The sequence below is a fragment of the Colletes latitarsis genome, chromosome 10 (assembly GCF_051014445.1).
Source record: "Colletes latitarsis isolate SP2378_abdomen chromosome 10, iyColLati1, whole genome shotgun sequence".
In the NCBI taxonomy this organism is placed as follows: domain Eukaryota; kingdom Metazoa; phylum Arthropoda; class Insecta; order Hymenoptera; family Colletidae; genus Colletes; species Colletes latitarsis.
In genome coordinates, this window is record NC_135143.1 from 8,531,486 (window position 1) to 8,548,725 (window position 17,240).

The 17,240-nt window shown below is 30.3% G+C and overlaps 5 protein-coding genes across 18 annotated transcripts; 2 read left to right on the forward strand and 3 right to left on the reverse strand.

The window, feature by feature from the left end:
- Positions 1-992: 992 nt before the first annotated feature.
- Positions 993-2,447, forward strand: LOC143346736 (RNA-binding motif protein, X-linked 2). Its single transcript, XM_076775150.1, has 4 exons — positions 993-1,670; positions 1,763-1,915; positions 1,994-2,123; positions 2,212-2,447. Exons 1-4 carry the CDS (start codon positions 1,657-1,659, stop codon positions 2,332-2,334), a joined length of 420 nt encoding a protein of 139 aa, XP_076631265.1. The 5' UTR covers positions 993-1,656; the 3' UTR covers positions 2,335-2,447.
- A 182-nt stretch (positions 2,448-2,629) lies between these two features.
- On the reverse strand, positions 2,630-5,948 carry Kat60 (katanin p60). 7 transcript variants are annotated; one of them, XM_076775148.1, is made up of 11 exons: positions 5,832-5,948; positions 4,919-5,187; positions 4,710-4,845; positions 4,449-4,593; positions 4,282-4,372; positions 4,086-4,207; positions 3,836-4,015; positions 3,522-3,664; positions 3,314-3,450; positions 3,103-3,229; positions 2,630-3,012 (listed from the first exon to the last, which is right to left on the reverse strand). In XM_076775148.1, the coding sequence occupies exons 2-11, from the start codon at positions 5,184-5,186 to the stop codon at positions 2,814-2,816; spliced, it is 1,548 nt and encodes a 515-aa protein (XP_076631263.1). In that variant the 5' UTR covers position 5,187; positions 5,832-5,948; the 3' UTR covers positions 2,630-2,813. The 7 variants fall into 7 exon arrangements, with proteins under 7 accessions (XP_076631263.1, XP_076631264.1, XP_076631262.1 ...); XM_076775149.1 differs by having other exon boundaries at positions 5,843-5,940; XM_076775147.1 differs by having other exon boundaries at positions 5,696-5,933.
- A 961-nt stretch (positions 5,949-6,909) lies between these two features.
- On the reverse strand, positions 6,910-9,883 carry LOC143347168 (uncharacterized). Of its 2 annotated transcripts, none has more exons than XM_076776116.1 (3): positions 9,523-9,883; positions 9,259-9,370; positions 6,910-9,189 (listed from the first exon to the last, which is right to left on the reverse strand). In XM_076776116.1, exon 3 carries the CDS (start codon positions 9,081-9,083, stop codon positions 7,386-7,388), a length of 1,698 nt encoding a protein of 565 aa, XP_076632231.1. In that variant the 5' UTR covers positions 9,084-9,189; positions 9,259-9,370; positions 9,523-9,883; the 3' UTR covers positions 6,910-7,385. The 2 variants fall into 2 exon arrangements, with proteins under 2 accessions (XP_076632231.1, XP_076632232.1); XM_076776117.1 differs by having other exon boundaries at positions 9,255-9,370.
- Positions 9,884-10,056: 173 nt separating this feature from the next.
- On the forward strand, positions 10,057-13,550 carry Tasp1 (Taspase 1). Of its 7 annotated transcripts, none has more exons than XR_013080559.1 (10): positions 10,057-10,665; positions 10,754-10,821; positions 10,891-11,162; positions 11,236-11,315; positions 11,376-11,443; positions 11,517-11,633; positions 11,770-11,960; positions 12,076-12,227; positions 12,288-12,382; positions 13,422-13,440. XR_013080559.1 is itself a non-coding variant. In XM_076776123.1 (10 exons), exons 1-9 carry the CDS (start codon positions 10,626-10,628, stop codon positions 12,378-12,380), a joined length of 1,071 nt encoding a protein of 356 aa, XP_076632238.1. In that variant the 5' UTR covers positions 10,057-10,625; the 3' UTR covers positions 12,381-12,382; positions 13,422-13,550. The 7 variants fall into 7 exon arrangements, 6 of the variants coding, with proteins under 6 accessions (XP_076632238.1, XP_076632236.1, XP_076632240.1 ...); XM_076776123.1 differs by having other exon boundaries at positions 11,770-11,950; positions 13,422-13,550; XM_076776121.1 differs by lacking the exon at positions 13,422-13,440 and having other exon boundaries at positions 10,057-10,428; positions 10,520-10,665; positions 11,770-11,950; positions 12,288-13,386.
- Sotv (exostosin glycosyltransferase sotv) lies at positions 13,525-17,228 on the reverse strand. The gene is given in 9 exon segments (XM_076776115.1): positions 13,525-13,921; positions 13,992-14,120; positions 14,351-14,494; positions 14,578-14,744; positions 14,841-15,322; positions 15,411-15,550; positions 15,735-15,918; positions 15,995-16,201; positions 16,281-17,228. Coding segments are annotated over 9 exon segments (2,202 nt in total). The 5' UTR covers positions 16,808-17,228; the 3' UTR covers positions 13,525-13,699.
- Positions 17,229-17,240: the final 12 nt, after the last annotated feature.

The following is a 17,240-nucleotide window of genomic DNA, read 5'->3' on the forward strand; positions in this document are numbered from 1 at the left end:
GATCAAAACAGAAGAACTAATTGTTGCAGAAATAAACAAATAATGATTTTCCTCGATACCTCTCACCGCTCCCTTACTTATCCGTAAGCGCATAGTCCAGCACCCGTGACTGCGGGACATAGGATCGAATCGCGGCCACAGAAACTTGGCATTAAAGTACCTTAGGACCAGCACAGATCGGGTCCCATCGCAACCCCCCCCCGTTTTTGACACGGAAAAATCCTCATGGACACACCGAGGCCCCTGTGCAGGGGCTTCTACCGGTTAAAACTCCGTGGTAACCGTCCTTCAGTGCTGTGGTGGGGGACCGGAGATTAATAAGACATCACAAAATCTCCCGCCGCGCGTGTCTCTACCCCCCGATTTCTCCGTGAATGCCAGGGCGTTCGACGCCCACGACCCCGGAGCTGCCTTCTTATCTTTGGTGCTCCCCTGAACCCATAACGTAGAAGCCGAAGGAGAGAGCTAAAGGGCCGCACCACCTCCTGGAGGTCCATCAAAATCCTGAATGGAAGGGGAAGGATAAAGGAGGAGGAAAAGCAGAAAACACATGGAACCTCAGAACTGTTGTTCAAGCACGCTATGCCGAGCGGGATCCGCGGGCCGCTCGGCGGTCTTCTTCTGCGACATAACTACTTCACAGAAGGAGACGCCAAGTTGACCTGGAGGAGGATGAACTTGCACTTTCACGGCCTCCTCCAAGACTTTCTTCTCAGGCCCAAGCCCCGCGGCGGCCTCTTCAACCTCCATAACGAAGAGGCACTTAGAGACCTCCCTCTTTTGCATTTCAAGGACCATAGCTCCTTTCGCATTTTCAACCAACTCTAGGCAGTCCTACCTGGGCAGGGAGGAAGGCGCTCCCCTCCCACCCCATGTCCCGTGGATCTCCCCGGTATATCACCCGGTGAGTACACTACTGTGTAACATGACATATCTCTAGGTCGCACTCCACGCATCCGTTTGATTTTCCAAACGGTAGGGGAGGTGAACCCCTACGTGGCGCGTCCCCAGGTGGCGGATAGGGGAAGCCGCTGGGATAGCATGCAAGGATGAGGTCATTCAGCCTGAGAGAGCTGATGGTCGCATCCCCACATGGTATTCCAGAGGTCGGAGCGAAAGCTCCCGCGGACCAAACACCAGTATGAATGAGTGTGTGAATGAGCTGGGATGTGGGACGTTTGTCGCGGGTTATACCTAATGGCCCGGGCAAACTCAGCAAGCCATCTCATGGCTTGCAAGTGGAACACTTGTGGTTCGTGGTTCAGTCCCATTTCTTATGGGAAAACTAAAAAGTCATTACACATACTATAATAAAGACAAAAATCGTAACACTGTAACCCAACTTTAAAAAATATTTTTAAAGACATTTTCAATATTAGTTTTCAAAATGACACTAAAAAGGGACCTCTAAAAGTTAACTTGTGTTTATTAGGTAATCAGGCTCTGTAATATATTTTAGTACAAGGGACGATAACCAGACGTCGCACGTTGTTCATTTTCAAAGATGGCAGCCATCATATTAACTTCATTGGCCAATGGTCAATGATGCATTCAATACATGTTTATATAGAGATCGTTTATAGTTTTTATTAAGTAAACAGAGTATCAAATTAAATATTATTACATATTATTATCTTAGTAATTAAATGATAGGCCATGAATCCTTTAACGTAAGCATCGTTATTCTATCTTCAAAATATGAACATCAATTGTTTAAAAGTTTAAGAAAAAGTTTTCGTTATATCGTGTACAATACTTTCAGGAATGTAAAAAATATACAAAAGCTTGGGGAACTAGAATTATATGGTAATAGGAAAACATCCTGGCACAATCAGTATAAAGATAGTGCTTGGATTTTTGTTGGTGGTTTACCATACGATTTAACAGAAGGTGACGTGATAACAATATTTTCTCAGTAAGTTTAGAATATATATTCAATCTAATATCTATTAAAATACATATGAATGTATTATAATATATAGAGATATTATAGGTTTGGAGTAATAGTAAACATAAACTTAATTAGAGACAAAGATACAGGGAAACAAAAAGGTTATGGTTTTTTATGTTACGAGGACCAAAGGAGTACCGTATTAGCTGTTGATAATTTTAACGGTATTAAGGTACAAATATTGTACATTAAACAATGTAATTACATTAAAAATTACAATCATAAAAGTAAACACAATACCTGTTTCAATTATACTTTAGGTGTTAGGTAGAACGATACGAGTTGATCATGTAGCAAACTACAAAGCACCAAAAGATTCAAAAAATATTGATGAAGAGACTAAACGTTTGAGAAAAGAAGGTTGTGCTCCAAAAAATATATAAGTTGTATTTTAGTAGTTTTCATGTGAAATAAAGAATCATTGTGCCTAGTATAAATAAAATTTATATAAAGTGTATATTGTTTTTACAAAATAAATTGATTATATTTTAAAATGAAGTACGTATTTTATGATTTACACTAAAATTAGTGTTGTTAATTACTTTTATTCATTTTACATTCTATTTCTATGGTACTTTGTATATTTTATGTTTTACATGCATAATCCTAACCTTTTGTTCGATTTGCCGAGAATTATAATTATTGTTAAAATAAATAAATAAAATATTAAGAACTTCATTTTTAAATATCGTTAATTAATATTTATTACTTTTATTAAAAAACTGTAACTTCGACATCAACAAATCTATTTTAAGCAATTATTTATATTGTATATATCAATATCGAGGTGTATAAAATTTCACAATTCTAATTCGAATGAATGAGTTCTTCGTAATTATTAAATTTTTTGAATGAAACGATATCAAGATGAACCAAATTCACTCATCCATTTTTCATATTTTTCCAAGTCCTCTTGAGAAACGCTTTTATTACACCTTTCCACGGCTTCATCAAAATCTGCAGCGGATACGGGTAAATCTAATTCTTCTTTCGGCAGTTGTCTGATTTGATCAGGTTTTAGACCTGCAATTTTCTTTCGCATAGACATCATGGATGCATCTCTGTATAGAATATACATACATAAACTTGAATATGTTTAGAACTTTAATATAAACAAAAATATAGCAAATCTTGTATAAAGTTTTACTTACCTACAAACATTTGTAATATCTGCACCAGAATAACCTTCCAACTTTTTTGCAATAATTGCTAAATTCACGGACGAATCTACTTTTACTTCGCGTAGATTAATTTTTAATAACGCTTCTCTACCTTCGTCTATATAACACATACATACGCGATAAAGAATTAAAATACCTATATAATATAAAAAATTTACAACCGAAATTGTGTAACACTTACGATTCGGTAATGGAATGTAAATACGTTTTTCTAATCGTCTACGAAGAGCTTCGTCGATGTCCCATGGAAAATTTGTTGCTGCTAATACCATCACCACTTTACTTGGGTCTTCACTACAAAATATAGTCTCCCTTGTTCTCGATTCGTATGATCAAATGTTATTCTTGGCATACATAATTAATTTATCGAGCTTATATTATACCGTTACCTATTCGAGCTTATACCATCCATTTGAACAAGCAGTTCAGATTTCACTCGTCGAGAAGCTTCATGTTCGGATTCGGATCCCCTTCTAGAGCATAGAGAGTCAATTTCATCGATGAAGATTGTGCTAGGTGCATAAAATCTGGCCTGTATAAATAAATATATATGTACATTTAATAAAGCTAGTAAAATAACACATTGTAGTTTAGAAAATTAAAAAAAAAAAAAAAAAACAGTATTGTGTTAAATGTTGGTGATAAGTAATATTTATCCAAATGCATCCACATTATATAGAAATTGTATGTTTGTTGGAATTACCATTTCAAAAAGAAGACGAACAAGTTTTTCTGATTCTCCTCTGTATTTTGAAGTTAGAGTAGAAGATGATACATTAAAAAATGTTGTCCCACATTCGGTGGCTACTGCTTTTGCAAGCATTGTTTTTCCAGTACCTGGGGGTCCAACCATAAGTACTCCTTTCCAAGGCCGACGAATTCCCTAAAAATACAATACATATTATAACAAGCGTCATAATAACATAAACCCTACAAAATATTTGCGTACATACTTTAAAGAAATCTGGCATCCACATTGGAAGAACAACAGCTTCTTCCAATAGTCGTTTTGCTTCGTGTAAATCAGCTATGTCATCCCAATGAATATTCGGATTTTTTTGAACAATATCTCTCTCTATAAAATGAGAGTAGCTACATAGTGAACGATTTAAATTGAAAATTATTAATTTACACAAACAGGTATATTACCTAACAAATCTACTAGATCTTTATCATTGCCAGATGGCTCAAATTTTCGCTCTTCTACTTCTACATCAACCTTTTCAGTTTCTGACTTTTCCTATAAAAAGTATTTATACATTGTAATGATATTACATTGTATATGGAATGGTCTATAACAAAAAAATAAGACCAACTTTATTTATATCGTCCTTTCTCGACACTTTTTTCTCATCTTTCTTAACAATTGTTTTAGCGTCCGATTTCTTTCCTGTAACAATTGATTTTCGTACACTCGTCCGATTTTGTTGTTTCGATTGATGTTTCAGTGGTCTAATATTTCTACAAATATATTTCTTTGTATTAATACCTTACGTAATATAATGTAATCGTAATTTTTGATTAAGACATTTTTTTTTACAATCAATGTTACAAAAGGTGTTATATGGGTTTTTTACTTTTGTTCTACGGGTGTCAAAGGTGGCCATACATCTGGATCTCTTCCTAAAGCCTGATTCCATGATGCATCCGAATTATTATAGCTCCATAAAGTTGGATCTCTAGTGGGTTCTTCGAATGATAAACATGAAGTACCTAAATTAAAAAAGTTTACTATCTTATATTTGTAAACAATTTTAATAAAAATTTATTATAATATTAATAATACCCAATAATCTTTCTCCATGTGCTTCTACTTTAAAGAGCTGTAAGGTATTCGATGTTGCCTTTACTTTTTCAAATTCTTGTACAATTTGATGCTGGACAAGTTGCCATTTTGCTTTCCGCGTAGCATCTGCAATGCTTGCGAGCAATCGATGAATTTGTTGTACAACACTTTGATAATAAACTCCAGATGTATCATAGTTTCCGGTTAATGCCATTTCACGAGCCAACTTTGTATTTTCACAGATTTCATTGATTGAAACTGCCATCATTCTGTCAAAATGTATGTTTATGTACATATACATATAATAGGTGCACAGAAATTATAAATTATAGTATGTTTATAAAAAATATAATTGTAAAAATATTAATCCTGATTCAAATTTTAAAACTTCAAATATAAATTTAAAATAAATAATTTTTAAATTACATATTAGCAACACCTCTTAAGTTGAAAAAATAATAATTTATAATAAATTGCATAAACATTAGTTAAAGTGTATAATGAAAATAATATGATTAAGTACATGTCTTTTTAAACGGAATTAAATATTTTAAGCATCGTGTATTGAATGAATTTTATAACTAGTAAACAGGACACGAATAAATACTTATTGCATTTTTAAATAATAATTCTGATGTCGTATGTATATGATGTATACGTATAAGGCAAATTAGTTTTTACAGGGTGTTTTAAATATTAATTGTTATATTTATTATAATCAAATACGAACATTAAGTATTTGTATGTACCTAAAAATTAATAATACGAACTATGTACCATTAAAAAAAACAAATAAAAGTTGCTTATAATTAATGTACTGTAAATCGATAAGAGGAATTAACGAGAATGGAAAGAGTCTATTACACACAAATATTTCAGATATAATTCACTTTAATTTGTTAATCACAATCACCATGTTATTACCAATCAATTTTATAAGTCGCAATTTTACAAAAATATTAGGTTATACGCTAAGACGATTTATTATGTACAGTGTATGCATTTTGTAATAGTTCGGTAACATGATGTTACGATGAATGTAAGAAAACTAAAAGCACAACAATTTTTGAAGTAATATCTACATATTTGTATAATTTATATTTCAATATTATGAAATATTTCTTATCATTATACATATTGTATTTTTGCTACAAATTATTTAACCGATATTAAATTTGTTTTTATAGGCGCATACAATTATTTTAATAAAACATTCTTCTTCTTTTTCTTAAAAATGAATCAATTATCAATGCACAAAGTATTTAAGTCTTTAATGTAATTTGGTGAATTTTCGACAATTAAACCCTTTATGTACTGCAAAAATAATATTTTTGAATCGATTAATCAAACAATTTCGAGGACAAACTTTAGTACAAACAAAGTATGTCTAACATTATTGTCATGTAATTTTGAAAATTACTAGTATAGAGAAGTAACTGAAATAAAAGTATTTATAACCGTTATTTCAACTTCAAAGACACTAGAATTATAAGAACACTTATATGAAAATTATATTAAGAAATGTTAGAAAATTACATAAAAAAAATATGTTTGCTACATAAATAGTTTTAAGCATTTTTGATCGATCAAAAAATTGATTTTAATGTAAAAATTCTTAAAACTTTGAAAATAATTATACTTATAATTATTAATTTATTAAACAAGGAGAAAAGTGACATTATAAAATAATTATAAAAATATATTTTATAAACGTTATCCGGATGGTCAGAAGTATTGATATACAATACAAAATACATTTTATTATTATTGTTTCCGGAAATATCTAGTTGCCAGTTTAAAATAAAGATAAGGGAACTATCAATGTTATTTAATTATTCGAACAATTAACTAAGGAAAGTAATAATCAAACGATAATGAAAATTTCTAGAAAATGAAAGAAATAAAAACTATGGATACGAAGATAGATAGATATTTCATTATACAATATTAATAAATTATATAACGACAACATATATAGTTTAAAAACAATAAAGTATACAAATAATTATATTTTAAATAATTTGAAAAATTTACATTTATTCGCGATAATGCATTATAGTACATCACACTTATTTATTTTTTATCAAAAGTATCAAGTATTTAACTGTTCTATATCTTATAGATGAGGTTTATCATTAAACTGAACTCAAATATTATCACTAAAGAAAAGTATTTATTACAATGTTATTTTTTTATTAACTTTAATGGAAAAAGTATCGATTTATTATATTCAATAAAACATTCCACATCCAAGAAAAATATATTTTTAATAGTACAAAAGAAATCATATCGCGCAACTCTCTGTTTAGTACAATAGTAGCAACATCAATAATATTGTTTCAATATCAATACTGCATTTTGATGTTTAGAACATTCTACACAATGGTAAAATTATTTATGTTCAAATATTTTGTTGTTTATGGAAACTACATCAATTTACTTAGGTTTTTATAAAATAACATTTATTTTATAAAAGCTTGCGTTTTAATATTTCGTAAACCATTTTGTTCCGAAAATATGGCATATCCTGTTGAGTAAATGTGATTTTTTTATTTGCACAAATATATTCTGCAAACATACAAGAGAAAACGCCACAATCGCTTCCATTCATTTGATGTGGAATTGTTTTTACACATTCTAACTTCCAATTATTAGTATTGTATGTTTGCTTCTTCTTGTCCAAGCTTTCGTCTTCTAAATATTGTCGTAATGCTAATAAACATTTTGAATTGTTACCGCCCATACTGTCATAGTAACGAATAGTTTTATCTCTAAAGTCAATTACAGACATACACCAATGAATACCTAAATGTATAGGAATGACTATAAGGTCTTGCGCAAAAATATCAATTTTCCTTGTCCACCGTTTCAAGGATGAGTGTCCACCAGAGATTAATTTTGGATAGAAAAATGTATTCATAGCATGTACTTTTGGATATTTGTTGTTGGTGCTTCTGTCTATTAATAAATTCATATAAAAATTGATTACTTCGTCGTTTAACCAATTTAGGTCAGCTAATGTGTGAATATCTTTTCTTGTAATTCTTAGTCCAAAACCTTCGATAAGGACCTCATCCGGTGGTCGAGGAATAAGAGCATGTTTTACATTCTGTAGCATTTCTTCTGTCAAAATATGCAGTGTCTCTTCTGATTCTTCACTTTCATTCAAGACAGCCTCGCATAATTTCATAGATCGAGCTAAGTGCTCTTCTAAAGCAGCTTCTCTCGCTAAACGATTATTTTTAGATAATACGTACGTTAACTTTTCAAGTTCTTCTACTTCTTTGTAGCGTAACTCTATTCGCGCATTATACCTTTTTGCTGTTTGAGAAACAAAATCATCCTTAATTATAGCTTTTGTTGCTAATTTATCTCGTAATGTATTTGTTGATACCTCTTCATCTTTAATTCCAATTATATCACTTATATTACTACTTTTTTTACACAACAAATTTGTTTCATCATGAATGGAATGTACTGTCTCATTCATTTTATCGTTGTCTAAATACTTAACTATTGCTTCGTCTTGTTTTTCTTTATTTCTTTTTTCTCTGTAGCGATTATTCCAGAGCATTTGTAACATTGTACTGTGTTTTCTAGAAATTGGCTCAGGTTTTGGAGTTGAAGATTTCTCTAGATCTATTATTTCTATCACTTCCTGTACAGGTCTTTTTTTTTCATGTTTATTACATATAACATCTATCCTATGCGGAAGAAAATTTTGTAATAATTCATCATATTGACGTTTTTCTTTCAATCGAGTTGTGTTGGTTAATGTAGGACATTGTTGACGAGCATCGCCATTATGTGCTCTATCATTTTTACTGCCAACGTAACTTGTATTTAAATTATCACAACATGGTTCACGTTTACGTTGAGGCGAATAATAAATATATGTTTTACCCTTACTATTACAGCTACCATTCATTATTCTACTAGATGATGTAATGGGATAATGTATACGTTTAGATATACTTTGGACATTGTCACTATCGCTGTCATCTTTAATTTCAATAGATACATCGTCCATGTCTACACTTTTATAATCACTACGGTTTTTTTTTGAAATCACAAATTCTTCTTCTATACTTAATGAGTCAGCTTTACGTTTTTTGGGTGAAACATCTACCCAATTAAAGATTTTTTTTAAAAAATCAAACAACATGGTTATTATAAACAAACAACTGTTTGCATCACAATGTCCAAATGTATTTTACTGGTGTGGCCATCTAATATATTAAAAATTTATATATTTTATTCTTCATGTAATCCTAGAAATGATGTTACAGTTCTGTCAGACAACTAAACCAAAGAATAGTTTTTTAAGTACAAATACTTACATCATTTATAAATATATATATATATATATATATACATATATTTATATACAGAAATATTTATGTATCCAACTTTATGAATTTCGGATTAATGGCTACACTGCGTCGCAATTACCTAAAATAATGTTTATAACAATTCATTATATTTTAATAATAAGACATAAAAAAAAGTTAGACACAAACTATTAATCGAAATTATAATCTATGATTACTGTAAACTAAAAGATGCAGATATACGTTAAAAATAAGCATTACAAAGGCACTAACCTGATATGATTTCGTAAATCTTGTAATTTTTCACTAAAAATCCCAATATTTTATATTTGATAATAATCTACGGAAAAATAAAAAAAAGGTTGCATATTACAAATTTTACATACTTATTTAAATATATCAAGTAATAAACCGTGCGTTGAATTCCATAGGTAGTAATGTTAAGCTATGGATTGACAACTCCCGCGTATTTTATGAAAACATTTTACGCCTATCGGTGTCAATTTTAAGAACTACTTTAATACTAAAGTTAATTAATTTATTATAAACAATGAATGCAATCCAATATATATTTTTGTATTAGCCTATTATAATTAAGATTCAAAAAGACGTATATAGTAAATTTCACATATGCTTGCACCGCTTCCAGTTTGCACGTAACGTATAATAAATTGTACAATGCATGAAACCACATGAAACTAAAGTGCAGGGTGTTTGAGCGTAAATGTTTTAGTTTGTAAAATATTAGTATAATGTGCTAGTCAATATTATAATCAGGACATAGAATATGTTTCAATTATTGTCTTTACTATAGCTTGTATTATGGCACCCAACTATGTTGCGCGTTATAATAGAAAAATTCTGAATCAAAAAGGGGTTTGCACCCGTGGTATCTATAACATTAAATTGGAATTGACAATTGAGTCAATTTAGTCAATTATGCCAAATCTGGTCACACTGGTTCGGAATTTCCCTATTATAATGTGCAACAACACTACATATCACTTTTCTCTCTAATATAAATTCTTACTTAGCGGAGTATTGGTTTAAAAATTACTAATTTAACTAATATTTGAAAACATTATTTTGAGAACAGGATCCATTAATGTTAGCCAAGGGATCCTAGAAGAAAAGGGTTAAAAACCAAAACTGAATAGTTACCTCTTGGGTAAACAATCGGTAAAGAAAATAGAAATAAAATGCACATATTATTGCATATTACTAAGCTATAAATTTAATGAAAATTTACAATTATACTCGAATTTTACAGTTTTGTGTATTTGTAATCGATAAATAAACTTAGGCTGAACGATATTTCTATTGAATATACATAAATATTACAGAAGTTCAATAAAAATAAAAAGTAATTAGGGCTAATGAGTAATATTAATCATGGTTTTATTGCTGTGCATGTGGGTATGTTATTCATATTTTAGAAAGCTGAATGTTACTTTGATAAAGAATTAATTATTAATTAAATCAAGATTGTTGTATATTTCATTAGGAGCAGGACGACATTCAGAAGCTCTTAAGGAAAAGTATCAAAAATTATGTCGTCAAGCATGCAAGGCAGTAAGTTATTTTTCTTTTCTTACATGTATAAAGTTTTCTGTTTGACCAAAAGTGAATTTTTTTTCTTAGGGAATGCAGAATTTAAAAACTGGTGGTAGTATATTAGATGCGGTAGTAGAAGCAGTGATTATATTAGAAAATTCTCCACTAACAAATGCTGGATTTGGTTCTAATCTTACTTTAGAAGGAACAGTAGAATGTGATGCCAGTGTTATGGATGGTACTACATTACAATTTGGAGCGGTCGGTGCAGTTAGTGGAATAAAAAATCCTGTTATAGTTGCAAAACGTCTTTGCGAACAACAATCTATTAAAATTGCATGTGGTAGAATTCCACCAAGGTAAATTTTTACAATAAAAATTATGATTTTATTTAAGATAATAAAATAATTGTTTATAATCGAATCATATTAGTTTTCTAGTTGGAAACGGAGCACATGTATGGGCTCAAGAAATGGGAATACAAACTTTACCTCCAGAACAATTAATTTCAAGTCAGTAAAATATAATTGTATTTAAATCATTTTTATTAACATTACAATAATGTATTTTAGTGAAAGCCCAGAAGATATACAAGCACTATAAAAGAAAAATAGAAGACTCTAATATAGAAATTGATAATGTAAGTTTTTTTTTCATTCACACTTTTGTGGACCATTTTAATGATATTATTTTAAAATAACTTAATAATATAGTGTTCTAAAAAACGAATGGACACGGTTGGTGCAATATGCGTTGATAAACAAGGAAATATTGCTGCAGCTTGTTCAAGTGGTGGTATAATTTTAAAGTATCCAGGAAGAGTAGGACAAGTAAGATAGTTTTTGTTTATTTTGAACATGTTTGGGCGTTAATAAGTATAATGATTGTTCGTCGCTTTTACGAATATCAACTGTTTACGTTTAATTGAAAAATGTAAACTTAACATTATCGAAATGAAATTTCAAGGCTGGAGTATGGGGATGTGGTACTTGGGCGTATAAAGACAAGTATTCGATAGGAACAAGTACTTCGGGCTGCGGAGAACATTTGATTCGTACTTCGTTAGCACGCACAATCGCAGAAGCTATTTCGGATAACTCTTGTCCCACTACCAGCGTACACAATGCTATGAAAGTTGATTTTATCGGTGAAAATCTGTAACTAATTTGTTACTATTATTCTCTATCATACAAGAAGTTTCCTACATATTTAAAAACATAATGTAATGACTAAAATTCACAATTATAAATTAATAAAGATATCTGGTTTTAGATTCAAAATTTTTGTACGGACTCGATCAGAAGCTTGGAGGCGTTATTGCTATTCGGTACTCAGCCCAGGAAGGACTAGGAGATTTTCTTTGGAGTCATTCGACCAATTCAATGATAATAGGCTACATGAATTCTAGTGAACAAACGCCAGTGGTATGTCTTTTTAATTTTCTAAATTAGAAAAATATAAATAATATGTTCACGTTTCTGCAGAGTCACATGTCGATTTTACCGTCTCACGAAGTTGGTAAAAAAGCAGTTGTCGAAGGGATATGTTTTAAAATCTCTGCAAATACTGACCCTTAGGAATAGTATTAATGAATATACGTGACTTTCAAAGACAATATTATTGCAATAGTTAAAACACGAATACCTTCAATGTCTTGTATAAATTAAGGTGTCGCGTTTATAATTCCTACATACTGCGTGAAAGCTGAAATAAAACTGCCCTAATAAAATAAGATCACAAAAAGACAACATTTCGTAAGATACAATATGAATATATATTTTATTATTCTTGATAAGTTTATTAAAATAATGAAAAAAAAAAATAAATCGATTCGTAGAAATTCGTAATCGATAGTATCGATTTCGTTACAAAATGGTGTTCCTGATTTATTCCTTAAATTTTTTGCCTATAGAGGTCATAAAAGGCAACAATTATACATGAAAAATGTGCAATACACGTATTGTTGAAGCGTGCATACAGCCAGTGCAATTTGTAAAAACCCCGGCAATTTATGACAGGATTAGCTGGCGACAAACAAGGCTCGTGGATGAACTGTCGGCCGTGCCTACAATCAACCTTCAAACTCTTGTTTGCCAAATTCACCGTTAGAGTCAACAGTGACCATAACTTGGAGTTTTTGGACAGCTGAAATGCACATGCGAGGCAAGCAGGCACTTTCTCAATCATTCGAAAGGATTATTAACGCTGCGTCCAAAAACTCTAGGTCAGCCTCGGAAAGGGCATCCTCGTACAGTGTTTTTCTTTTCTGCTAACGCCAACTAGCCGCACCTGTACAGAAAACTAAACCAATCACTCACAGCCATAGTCACTCCTTCGATACACAAATTAGCCAATAGGAATACACACCACACAGATATAAACAGCAATCACACATCCAATCTATTTCATTTTCATACATTTCTAACGATCCCGATAACATTAATTTGTTCTTCGGGAAGTAAAGTCTGCGAGATATTCCAATTTAGCGTTTCTCGCCGACCGTCAACGCAACACGTATTCATGGATTCGTGTGTAAATAACATCTTATTTATGATAAAATATTAATCATAATTTTTCACTGCAGTGATTTGCATTAACAGTTGAGTATAACGAAACCCATTTTTTTTTATAATAACATTGACGAATCGTATTTTATTACTAGCAGGTACTTTAATCGACAAAAATTGACATTTTCTTTATTAAATGCAATAGCTTTTTTTATATACATAATTACATATTAAGTGCAGTATTTTCTTCTATTTTTAGACAAATAATTTGATATATACTTATGTATACAAATCGTTCGTATATTTTTATAAGATATTCTCTATAAATACATGTAGAAATAAATATTTTTCATCAAAAATTTCATTAAGTAATTCCAGAATGAATGTATTTACAAGCTTCCAATATCGTTGAACCTTTTGAGTTTTTCGGGAAATATATCTTTAAACAAAACTGGATCTGCACGAAATTCGATCGATTGCAATGGCATCGAGCCGTAAATTGAAGAAAATCTGTTTATGCATTGCGTACGTTCCATCATATGTGTCAAATCTGCTGAAAGCATTTCAGTGTTTGTACATTCGGGACACCGAAACTTCTTTTTCGGCGTTACCTATAACAGAACCGATTATTTGATATTTAGCGTATTATATAATATTTAAAAGGAATTTTAATGAACATACTTTTATTGGTGCTTTTCTTGTTATATTTGCCACTAAAAAATTCATAGCTATATCTTCACAATTCATATGTTCATCAACCCACTCTCTTATATCACCTGGCATAGCAGTGCTATACATATAATTCCAATACTGAAATATGAATTAATAAATACAGAATTCGAATTATTTCACTCAATTTGTATTAAGACATTTAAATTGTGGATATTAGGAAATAACAGAAAATCTTTTGGGAATACCAGGTGTAGCTTTCAGGAAAGAATTATTTTTCAGGAATTAATGGACTGTATTTTATGATCTGAAATGGAAATACATTCGATATTAAAGTTTTTTAAATCAAGAGATATACTATGTTTTATTACTTTATGATGAAACGCAGCTCCTGTTAAAACCATGGAAATACTATTAGTCCATTCACTTTCATATTTCCAACAATTAGTTGCATTGTCCCACATGTGAATTCGAGATGGAAAACCAACTATTCGATCCGGAAACTCCCTCCAAACCTGAGATTATTTCTCTTTTTTACTTTTACTTTCATTTTTACATTCTTTTTGGGTTATTATTCGTATAATTATAATAGACATACCTCGTAAGCAAATTCTACTTCGTCGGCAGTTAACATTATAATATCGTCGTCTATCGATAATACTGCTTCAGTTTCAATTTCATCATATGGATAAAATCTGTTGGATAATTTATTTTCCTTCGTTTGTATAACTTTTAATGGTTTACTCAATTTGGGCCATTTGGATGCTGTGGCATACCAATTTTTTAAAATATGTTTCTTGTTTTAATATTTAAAAATTTAGCAATATTGAGCGGAAATCCGTACTAAAAGTTTACACCTACATTGCGGTGGATTTTTATGTTGATTGTTCCATATTATTAAAACTTTAGATAAACTTGGTACTTTAACAAGTTTATTAATCAAAAGAAATAGCAATTCCAATCTGTCGTACGTTAAAATTACTGCAGTAAACCCTCGAGTTTTAGATGCGGTAGTAGGCAAATAAAGCGGCGACGTAGTATCCTATATACGTAATATGAAAATAATTATTCGCTCAAATTTTTAAATATTTTCTTAGCTATTATAATTTATACTTTCCTTCCGAGGCGGTACATTCCAAAATAAATAATTTCTAGCTAAATGTGGAAATACACGATCCGTAAGTATTTCCAGCGTAGTTAGCATTATATTTTCCATAGATTTAAAATATTTCTTGTAAAGCCATGCACCTTGTTCTTGAAATTCTATAATCCGTTGTTTAGATACTTTTTTCAAAACCGATATTATTGACAGCATATCTACTTCGCGTATAAAAATAGCAGCCCTAAAAATATACAATAGACGTTTATTAGTCATAATTTATAAAAGCATTTTTATTCGGTTTAAAAACTAGTGACATAATTGATTTCTACCTGGTCCAATCAATTACACCGTAAAAAGGCATTATAAGAGAATCGGCTATAATTACAGGTATACTACCCGCTGCCATACATTCTAGAAGCGTACTTTGACCGAGTCTTGAGCCACGAATCACTAGGCAAAATGTTGACATCTAATAACAATAATCTTGACATAATAATTTTTGCTTTATGCTCTACATTAATAATTGCTACAATTCATGATTAATTTGATATCATTATATCGTATTTATATATCGTATTTGATATCATTATATATATTTTAATTTTGTATTTTGTATTTTAATAATAACGATAAAAATACTATGTACCATATACCTGAAGTATATTAGGATATTTATAAACATCTTCTCCAGCACATCGTACCGTAATATTCATAGAATTATAATGTAGACACGGACCTAATATTAAAATATCTTTTGGCGACGTAGATTTAATTTCCATTAAATCTTGTTCAAAAGCAGAATTAATATTAATTTGAGATGAAATAACTAACCATCTTCTAAGAAACATAAACAATAAAATAAGATATCGTAAATTACTAAGAGAATATACATACATATATATAATTATATTACCTGGTATCGTTAAAATATGATTTAAGGTTGTGCATAAGGGAACTATATACTGGCAAACTAACGTCAAAACCAAATCTATAAGTTAATGATGACATTCCTGCACCTGCAATCATTGCTTTTCCAATGGGTACATCGATGATTGTATTATAATCAGGCACACTTCCTGGTACCATGTTAAGTATAAGATGATTCTCTCCACTATTCCAGCTAAAATTGAAAGAATAAAACAAACATATTATACATTATTTTTTAAATGCAATAATATATAAAATGAAATGGTACTTACAATGGCAATGTCTTCAAAACTTGTGAAATTTCATGTATTTTCAATCTATTTTGATTTAACGTATCTATTGAAGGAATAAAAATGCAGGCCTCGTATGGATTTGGTGTATAAAATTTACTCGAAATAATACTGCTTAAAACTTGATAAAATTCTTTTGACATTTGACTTGTTATAGGTCTTCCTGAAGTGTCTACATACATTTTTGGTGGATAAATGTATACTAAAAGTTTATTTCCTTGACTGCCACAGCGATAAATATTAAAACAATCAAAATATGTACAAGAAGAATTGGTGGTATCTGCTATCAAAGAATCTGTATTCAATATTTCTAGGTGTAAAGAATTTAAATCGTCCAAAGATATGGCATTATGTACGGAATGTTTTTGAGTATTTCCAAATTTAAAAATATAATACGTAGCGGTTAAAATAATGAACAATGTAAATATTAACAAACATATTACAAAAATATTGTGATAATGATAAGAGATTCTATTAGTTTTATGTGACATTCTTGTTAAAAGTACCATCACGATTTTTTTTTATTTTATACGTAATAACTTGTACTCGTTCAAAGTATATTATAATGCACAACGTAAATTTTATATTAAAATTCAGTTAAGTATTATCAATTTTAATTTTTCATAATTCTATTCTTAAAATTTGTTAGATACTGCTGATTAAGTAGTAATAATTTCATTTATATAATACTTATTTTTATGAATTATTAGGAAAAAAAATTATTGACCCAATCAACTGCCATTTGTTTATAGCACTGAAAGTTGCGACAGTGCACAGATCGAAAACACAGATTTATGTATTAAATATTTTAATTTGTTTCATCAAGATAACACTATCTTTATTTATTTCCACGTAGATACATAAATATATACATTCATTAAAATATTCTCACTGATCCGAATCATTTTCAAGGTTATTTTTTATAATAATGACAGAGACAGA